The following is a 10,613-nucleotide window of genomic DNA, read 5'->3' on the forward strand; positions in this document are numbered from 1 at the left end:
ATTGAATTTGAATTAATTCAAATGAATTAGAAAAAAGAATTAGCAATTCAAATGAATGATTCAAAAATGAGTTGCAATCAATCAAATTCAAGAGCAGATCCATGTTTCATTGATCAGGCGAGAATACAGGACAAGGATTTTCAATTTTTGTATTGGATATTTTTATTTTGGTAGGAGAAATTTTTCATTCCCCCTAGAGATCTGCTCTTGAATTTGATTGATTGCAATTCATTTTTGAATCATTCATTTGAATTGCTAATTCATTTTTCTAATTCATTTGAATTAATTCAAAATCAATTCAATTCAAATGAATTGCAACTCATTTTTACAAATTCATTTGAATTAATTCAAAATCAATTCAATTCAAATGAATTGGAAATGAATTGAAATTCATTTCTGACTAATTCGTTTGAATTGATTCAAATTTCATTCAATTAATTTTTTCAATTCAATGAATTAATTCAAAATTTAGCTAATTCATAATGATTCATTTACAGCTCTGATAAGTAGTAACAAAATAACAATTTTTTTAGATTTTGAACTATTTATTGAATATTTGGATAAGTTTCCATTGTATTGTCAAGCGCTTTATAGTACATAAATTAATGGAAATAACTTTTATATAATAATCTGTCGCCGAATTAACGTATTCGTGATCGAATGAGCTATCGGTATCGAAATTATAATAAAATGTACTAAATTTATTGTTCGTTATCGAATGCCATAATCTCGAATAAGAAAATTATGATCAGTTTTACTCGATATCGAATGCTGTAATTTGGCCCCTGATTTAAAAACAAGTTCGAATGATATTTTTAAGAACTTCATTATAGACAAAATTTATTTGAATTTAGGAAGACATTTAGAATAATTGTTAAAATACGATTACTTTAGAAAACAGCTTCGAAGTTTTTTCAGGGATATAAGATTATTTTATGAATTTTTTTATAATGAGGGTATTCATTTCAAAAAAATGTAAAATTACACTCTGATTTTTTTACACTTTTTCAAAACAAAAACAAGAAAAAAAAATCAAAAAAAAATTTCATTTTTTTGTGGAATTTATTTTCATGTTTTTGTTGTGTAAAAGTGTAAAAAAAATCAGCGTGTAATTTTACATTATTTTGAAATGAATAACCTTAAATATTTAATAAATTTTAAGTTTTTTTTAATTTCCTAATTAATTAATTTTTCTTTATTTATTAGAACTTTTCTTCTGAATTTCTTTTCTTTCCCTAAAGGTGCTCCTGGTTGTCCCATGTGTCCTATGCCACCGATGAACCAATAAATTTTTATATATAAAAATATAAAATGGTAAGTTTTGAAAACTAAAGTAGTTTTCATTGTAACTGATAATAATACCAAAATATTTTACCTCTTTTCCAACTCTAGTTAATGCAAAAAAAAGAAAGAAAATATATGCCAAATTGATGTTTTTTATTTCAAAGAAAAAATATATATTATATTAATAAAAAAAAAATAAAAAATAAAATAAGGTTGTGGAGTAAAATGTTTAAAAACGCATAAATGTATGATCATGATGTTGTTGATAATGATGTATGAAGGATTTTTTTTTTGTATTTGTCGCTTAAAACCAATCAAATAATCTGCAGGCGGACCATTGTCCTCAGACAATTTTCTATTTACTTTAAATGATCTTATACTTCTTATACTCTATACTATTTACTCTTTTTTCTTATAGTTATATATATACCATACATATTAATATAATAATTTAATTTTTTTCTTTTTGGGATATTATTATGTAAAATATATATTTTCTTTTACTAGCCATAAGTTTTACCACAAAAAATCAAAAACAAAAAAATATTCAGCCAAATTTACAAAAAAGAAGAAACAAAAAGAAAATCAAACTAACAAAAATACTACTACTTAAAATTTACCAAGAAAACTTTAAAAAGACTTACAAAAATGTACAATTTTTTTTTATTAATTATAATGAATTCTATAACATTTCTTTCTATTTTTGAAAACAAACACAAACATTAATATAAATTTGAATTTTTTTTGATATATTATTGTTTTTACCACAAACAAACAAACAAAAAACCTTTTGATGTTATATTATAAAAGAAAAAAACCAACTCGAATCAGGCTATATTATTATTAATGATGTAAAATAAAGACAAGTATTAATTTAAGTTCCCCCATGAAAATGAAAGCAATTTTCCAAATATTCTCACAATATACAAACATATGCATATACATACATATATTTAAAAAAGAAAACAAAAAGTATTTATAATACAAATCATTTGTTCGTTAGAAAATTCTATGGATTTCGTTTAATTCATTACATTTTATCACGTTGTATATTATATTATTACTAAACTTTTCTTTATGTTCTCAAAGTCACATACATACATATTTAATTATTGAACAAAATCTGTATTTTTATTTAGCCCTCACACATTTCATTTACTTTCATCTTTACCACTTATAAATAATCGTACATATACATACATATTTGAAATATTTTTCTATTATTTTGTATTTATATTTCACCCTTACAAATTCTTAGTTAAGTGGACCATACAATACAATTTATCATAATTTTAAGATTTTCTGCTCTTATTTTATTTCGCTGTATAAATTAAATAAATTCAAATGAATAAAATCAACACTTTTAAAACAAAAATTCAAATATACAAAAGTTATAAGGAGCGATAATGAAATAAACTTTAAAATTTTAATCAAAAACACACAAGAAAAAGGCAGCTTATAGAAGATTTATTTGATTATTGGTAAGATTTGTGTTGCGAACTAAATTTATTATTCTCGCTAATAAGGTTATTCACATCACCGCTTTTTTAGCCCTGCAAACTTTGGCACAATTACAACAACATATAATACATTGTTATATAGTTGTTGTGATTGTATTTAACATTTTGCTTTATTTTTTAAAATTTATTGCAGCTGCATTTTTTGCATTTTTAATGAAATTCTAAAATTTTTATACCTACAGATCGTAAGTTCACTTAAACATTTTCATTATCGTTCTTTATACTAGTATTGTTTGAAATATTAAAGCAGAATTGTTTATTTCTATTAACCTAGCTTTCATATTATCAACATAAAGACGTATTTCTTACTGATATTTTTATACTTAATCAGAAAGGTGTGTTAACTAATTGGAAATTCAAGTCTTAAATGATAAATGTTATGTTATTGTTTATTATGAAGACGTTTTTGTATCATTAATACTGCTATTTTTCCAAAATCCTGAAAACTATATCTCCCTACAAAGAAAAGGACTATAAAGACGAAATTATTACAGATATTTATTACAAGGTTTACTTATAAAAATAACTATTTTTCACAGCTAATTGGTAGGCAGTAAAATAAAATCAAGTTCAGTTCTAGTTCTAGTTCAGTTCTAGTTCAGTTCTAGTTCAGTTCTATTTCAGTTCTATTTCAGTTCTAGTTCAGTTCTAGTTCAGTTCTAGTTCAGTTCTAGTTCAGTTCTAGTTCAGTTCTAGTTCAGTTCTAGTTCAGTTCTAGTTCAGTTCTAGTTCAGTTCTAGTTCAGTTCTAGTTCAGTTCTAGTTCAGTTCTAGTTCAGTTCTAGTTCAGTTCTAGTTCAGTTCTAGTTCAGTTCAGTTCTAGTTCAGTTCTAGTTCAGTTCTAGTTCAGTTCTAGTTCAGTTCTAGTTCAGTTCTAGTTCAGTTCTAGTTCAGTTCTAGTTTAGTTCTAGTTCAGTTCTAGTTCAGTTCTAGTTCTAGTTCAGTTCTAGTTCAGTTCTAGTTCAGTTCTAGTTCAGTTCTAGTTCAGTTCTAGTTCAGTTCTAGTTCTAGTTCAGTTCTAGTTCAGTTCTAGTTCAGTTCTAGTTCAGTTCTAGTTCAATTCTAGTTCAATTCTAGTTCAATTCTAGTTCAGTTCTAGTTCAGTTCTAGTTCAGTTCTAGTTCTAGTTCAGTTCTAGTTCTAGTTCAGTTCTAGTTCAGTTCTAGTTCAGTTCTAGTTCAGCTTCTAGTTCAGTTCTAGTTCAGCTCTAATTCAGTTCTAGTTCAGTTCTAGTTCAGTTCTAGTTCAGCTTCTAGTTCAGCTTCTAGTTCAGTTCTATTTCAGTTCTATTTCAGTTCTAGTACAGTTAGTTCAGTTACAGTTCAGTTATAGTTCAGTTTTAGTTTAGCTTTAGTTTATGTTTAGTTCTTTGCCAGTTATATTTCGGTTCTAGTTCAATTACTGTTTAATTCTAGTTCGGTTTGTAGTGCAGTAGGGAGGACTTTTATTCAATAAGGTCTATCTGCAGTATAGATAAGCTGCTTATAGATCTTTTTGAATATAAGCCCTTGTTATATATTGCCAAAATATGCACCAAGAAATCGATAGCAAATTTGTTAAATAGTAAATTTAATCGAAACCAATGTACAAAATATATAATTATCAGTTTGATAATTTCTTTTTCTGATTTTCGTTTCTGATAAAGTAAATTAAAAAAATTGGCTTTAAAAAGTGTTTTCTATTTTTTCGATATATTTCTTTTCAAAAACTTTATTTTTTTACGGAAAACTACTAAATATATTATATTTGAAATGAAAGTTTCGAAATACTTTTTAAATCTAAATTTTTTTTTGATACATAGCAAATATTTTACCTTATTATGAGTGTAATAGTCAAACATTAGGTGTATTAGGTATATTTTATATTGCCATTGTCGGGAAACCACAAAGACTACGACACTTATAATAAGTATAAATTGTAATTGTTTTACCACGGTACCTGGGGGTTATTGAGTCGTAGTTCGATTCGAAAGAAAAGTTTTTCGTTATACAATATATAAAGCATATTCGAAAGACTTTCTTTTCGATTCATATTTAAAAAAAATCGCCTTGGTGAATATACGAAATGTGGCGGTTGTTTGTACACCATTCTGCCCTACTAACATTTTTTATATTTCTAATAATTACGACTACTTTAATATTCCAGTATCAGTTTTTATTGCAATAAAACTTATCCCCGTATTCTAAACTTTATGATAAAATTATAACAAAACAAAAAATTTTAATTTTTTTTTTAAATTGTCATAAACTTTACAATACAGTGGTCAATTTCAAGTTTTTTTAGGACATTTAATTAAAGTTACAAAAATCTTAAATATCTCTAATAATTACGTCTTTTTTGATTCTTTAGTTTAAGCACAACAATAAACACCAACTTCAATTTTAAATTTTGTTGTTAGGCGTTTGTGTGCTTTAAGCTGGAGGTCCACACCACGCGTTTTACGCTTTCTCGCATTCTACGCGGCTGTCAAAAAAGTACAATCAATATATTTGTACGCTGCAAGTTACAAGTACAAAAGCGTAGAATGCCATGACGCGTAGAATGCTTAAAGTAGATCTACTTTCTACTTTTATAAGCGTCACAAGCGGCGCACGAACATGTCAGCTGATTTTGACAATTTATATTCTTTTTTTAATGTGTATTTTTCAATTTTAATAAATTAAAACAAGTTTAATGGTGAAAAAATAAATAAAAGCTGCAGAAAACGCGAAGTTTTTTTTAATAATAAAACAAAAAATTGACGCTTAAAAAGCATCGCATGTAACTTGAAGCGTAGAATGCGAAGAAGGTATGAAATGCACGCAACGCTTTGACGCGAAAACGCGTGGTGTGGACCTCCAGCTTAAATGGCAGGACATTTGGTCGCCCTCACTTTTTTTCCGAATTATGAACTTAATAGTTGTGTAATAGACCCTAATGAATGTAGCGTGACCCTTCTATCCAAATTAATTATATTGACTTTTTTTAAATTTCTATTATTTTAATAAAATTTAAATTTCAAGGTTTTTAGAACATTTAGCAAGTCGGCAAATTCGGCTACAATTACGTCTTCTTTTTCAAATTTTACTTAAGCACTTTGAACAATAAAATCCAACTTAAAATTCCCTGCTCAACAATAAACCAATCGACAAATAGCAACAAAAAAATGTTAGGTTTACTTATCTATCTGAGGAACTGTATGTAGTAACAAACTAAAGGGAAATGAATTGTTAAAAAAATATGGTTTTCATATCACAAAATAAAAAGTGTTAATCAAATCAAATTTAAATTCAAACTTTTAACGAAAAATGTTTAATTCTGTTAAATAAATAAATCAAAGTAATAAGAAAACAAAATGTACATTACAAAACTATAAATATATTTACTAAATACATACATATTTATTAAAAACAAAACACAAAATGAACAATTTTTTAAATTTAAAAGTAAATGCATATAAAAATATATGAACAACAATATGGTTTTCAAAAATTGTTTTCATAATTATATAAAACATATTAATTATTATTACATTAATAAATTAAATAAATTATTTTATTAATAAAGTATAACAAAAATGGTTTTTATCAATAAAGGAATTGAATTCTTTATTTAAATAAAAAATATCATTAATTTATAAAAAAAAAAATACAAAAATAAAATATTAAAAATATTATCTAGCAACAAAAACATATTTTTTTCAAATATCATTTTAATTCATACATTGATACTTTATTCCATTTTATCATAATTTACTCAGCCAGGCATCGTTTAGATCCTTTAAAAAAACCCTTTTCAAAAATTATATAAAGAAAGTGAAATTATTTCGTAAATTTCTTTCTATTGTATATTTACTTTTACTACATTTTACATAATTATTAAATTATTTACCACATATGTCATCATACTACTATATTATATTATTTTATACTTTATAATGTAAAAATTATACATATTCTATAAAATAAGTTTGCCTCTCTATACATTAAAACAGCTTTTTAAAAACTTTATATACATATAATCTTTAAAATTATACATATGATTTGTCCCATATCCCCCCCTAGAGTATAAAAAGCTGCCAAAATCTTCACATTAAAAATCATAAATTAATCTTAAACAAAGAAAAACAAATAAATTTATAAATGTTATTTATGCATGTTAATGGTAAAACAAACAAAATAATAATTAAACTCCATTACAAAGAAAAATTGATTAATCCCTGTTTAAATATAATAATAATTGTATTTAATTATTTAAAAATAATCTTATATTTTTAATAAAAATTGTATTTAAAAATAAAAACAAACAAGAGATATTGATGGTCAAATAAAAAACAAACAAAACAAGTTGTAGTAAAAATTATAAAATATTTATAAAAAAAAATCACCAAGAGTTTTATTTCAAATAAAAAACAAGTTAGAGAGCTATATAATCTTATATATCCTTCACCAAATTATATGTATGTACTTCAAAATAAAATTTTTAAATATTTTTAGGTAAACAATATTTATTTTTTTAATTTTTTGGAAAATTTTTTTTAAATTCTAAAATTTAAATTTTTTTTTTTATATTTGGCGAAAAAAAACTTTTGGTGAAAAAAAAAATTCGGGTTAAAAAATATTTTTCCGATTATACGTCGTTGCAAAGGTCTTTGAAATATCTATCATTATATATCCATATTGTCTATATTAATGATTTAGTAATTCAGATATAGATAAAAAATCGAGGTTTTCCTGGTTTTTTCCTTATATCTCAGCAATTTGTGGACCGATTTTCTCGATTTTAAATAGCAATCGAGCCGGAAGAATTCCGGAGATATTGATGTATGAATCGAGTATGTAAGTTATTTGAGAGCTACGGAAAGTTGATTTCCACACACAGACGGACATGGGATTCAGAATATATATCGTCACCTAAAATGCAAAATAACGTAACATCACTTTTCATAAGTTCATAGGAGAAGCAAAAAACGATATAAAATGAAAACTACTTGAGATATTGAAACAAAATTTTCAAATTTGAATTACAACGTATCATCAATATAAATTTTTATGGAAAAATTAAAACGCAAATAAAAATATTTTTTTTATTTTAAATAAAAGCAGTTTATATATACTTTTTTAATTTTATTATGTTTTTTTTTATTTTAATTACTAACGACTACTTTTTCAAACGAAAAAAGTTCATTCATTAAATTTTCATTAAGACTGCAAAAAATATTCAATTGCAACAAATTTATTAAAAAAAAATTAGGATACTACCTAAAATAAGGTAAAAACGATTTATTAATTAATTACTCAAAGTTTAAAAAAATCATATTCTTGATGATACTTTAGTTTCAATTTTGGTTATTTTTGATAGTAAAAGTTTAAATCATATGTAATATGATGTAGTGAATCGTAATCAATAATAAAATCAATTTCGAATTTTTTGATGATACGTTGTTATGCATTAACGGAATGACAAACTTATATATACCATTCTCACGAAGGGTGGATATTTTAAATCAACGAAGATGTACGAATTTGTATTTAAATATAATATGAGCGTAAATTTGTGTAGAAAATCGTATATAAAAATACTGATACATAATATACTCAGAAATTTCTATAGAAAATACTGTTATAATAAAGAAAAATCAGTTTACTGGGGGGTTACTCCCTAATTCGAAAGGAAATCTTTTCGAATTACAATGTATTTAGTACACAATTTGGAACATTCCGTTTTCTGATTGAGTTACGCAGTAACCCCCCAGACAAATTTCTAAAGAAATTGTGTTACACTCAAATACTATAAAATATTTTTTTCAATTTCGGATAATATTAAATTTGTTCTGCAGATAATTTCGGCTTTATTCTTTGCTAATATTTTGAATCCAATCTCTTTTATAACTAACTCTGAAATAAAAAGAAAATTTGGCTCTACAAATCAGTTTTTAATACAAATTGTTAAGATCTGGCAGCACTTACTATAATATACGTGAAACTATAACTGTACTACAGTCATGTTATCTTAGGTTTTGTTAACTTAACATTTATAAAACTGTTGCATACCTTAAGGCATTGTTAATTTTAAATAAAACATACAAACTAAGAATTGTTTTGCTTGATGTGAGCAGAATAACTGAAAAACTAAATTAGGTGATCTTTTCAATCTGTCGAAATAAATAAAGATTAACACGAATTTAATAAACGGACGTGCTAATTAATATCGAACGGAGAAAATCATTCTGAATATGTAGAAATGTATAAATTTGTATTTTTAAGTAAAATACTGAAAATCTATCAAAAAAAGTACAATCCATCGTATATATTTTTCATTGCTGATCAGAGTAATAATAATACAGTATATACGTCTATTAGATGAATACATACTCGTTTAACTTTCGCGTAAACAAACCCGTTTCAATAAAATCGTGCTATTTGCATAATATCAATTCATATCAGCTATTCGTTTTTGAAATTAAAGCTAGTTTTTTCAGTCAATCAATTATCGAATCATATTTTATTCTTACTTAATTAATTTATTCAAAATTCTACTCGGAAAAAAGTTCTTAAAAATAGAATAGAACATCAATAGAATATCAAAGTTATCGATAGTTTTTCTAGAAAAAATCGATAAATTTCCAAAGAAAATCAAAGGTATTTTCTTGAGAAAATCAAAGTTATCGAATATTTTCTATAGAAAATCAAAGTTATCGATTATTTTTCTAGATAAAATCAAAATGATCAATAAATTTTCTATAGAAAATTAAAATAAAAGTTATCGACAAATTTACATATACTTTAAATTGTTATAGCAAAGTTTTCTGGATAACTTTGATATTCTATAGAAGATCAGAGTTATCGATAACTTTTCTATAGAAGATCAAAGTTATCGATAACTTTTCTATAGAAAATTAAAGTTATCGATATATTTTCTTGAGAAAATCAATGTTATCGATAACTTTTCTATAGAAAATAAAAGTTATCGATAACTTTTCTATAGAAAATCAAAATTATCGATAACCTCAATCAAAGTTATCGACAACTTTTCTATACAAAGTCCAAAGAAAATAATCAAAGTTACCAATATATTTTCTTGAGAAAATCAAATTTACCGATAACATTTTTACAGAAAATTAAGGTTATCGATAAATTTTCTGTGGAAAATCAGAGTTATCGATAACTTTTCTACAGAAAATCAAAGCTATCGATAACTTGTCTATAGAAAATTAAAGTTATCGATATTTTTTCTATAGAAAATTTAGATCGATAACTTTTCTATAGAAATTAATGTTATAGATAAATTGTCTATAGAAAATGAAAGTTATCGATAAATTTGTATAGAAAGGAAGTAAATGTTATCGATTATTTTCTTTCGGATAAGGACACATTTTTTGTCAGTACATATTCGTTTGAAAATTTATGCATTCGCTGCATTTTATGTAGAAAATTAAAATTAATGACTGAAAAATTTCTCCATGTAACTAAAAATCGTGATAAATTATGGTAGTTCATTTAAATTTCTGTTCTTTATCTAACCCAACCCGTATTAATTCGTACAACATTTATTTTTAATTTTATCAATATGTTGATTTTCTTTATTTTATATAATTTTTTTTATTGTAAACTTTAAGTTTGTTTTCTTCTTTTTTTTGCTTTAAATACAAGGCACAATTGATTATTTTTTGTCTTACAACTTAAATACTAACAACAAGAAAACTTGATGGATAATGAAATAAAATTTTCAACAGTTAATGATATGGAAGTAGTTGGTATTAAAATTTTGCAAACAATATGATTTTCTTTTTTTTTTAAGAATAAATATTATATAAAAAATAGTATCGTTT

The 10,613-nt window shown here is 24.4% G+C and overlaps 1 protein-coding gene across 5 annotated transcripts in view; it reads left to right on the plus strand.

The window, feature by feature from the left end:
* Positions 1 to 2,659, plus strand: part of PDZ-GEF (PDZ domain-containing guanine nucleotide exchange factor) — a 39,272-nt gene extending 36,613 nt beyond the window's left edge. For 3 of the 5 annotated variants that reach the window (XM_065500938.1, XM_065500937.1, XM_065500939.1), the window contains 2 exons: positions 1,242 to 1,314; positions 1,393 to 2,659. In XM_065500938.1, coding sequence (XP_065357010.1) covers positions 1,242 to 1,288 — 47 coding nt within the window. In that variant the 3' untranslated portion in view covers positions 1,289 to 1,314; positions 1,393 to 2,659. Of the gene's footprint in view, positions 1 to 1,206; positions 1,319 to 1,392 lie in introns of those variants that run through there. The other 2 variants (XR_010575964.1, XM_065500940.1) reach the window with 2 other exon arrangements.
* Positions 2,660 to 10,613: the final 7,954 nt, after the last annotated feature.

This window comes from Calliphora vicina, chromosome 2 (genome assembly GCF_958450345.1).
Source record: "Calliphora vicina chromosome 2, idCalVici1.1, whole genome shotgun sequence".
Lineage (NCBI taxonomy): Eukaryota > Metazoa > Arthropoda > Insecta > Diptera > Calliphoridae > Calliphora > Calliphora vicina.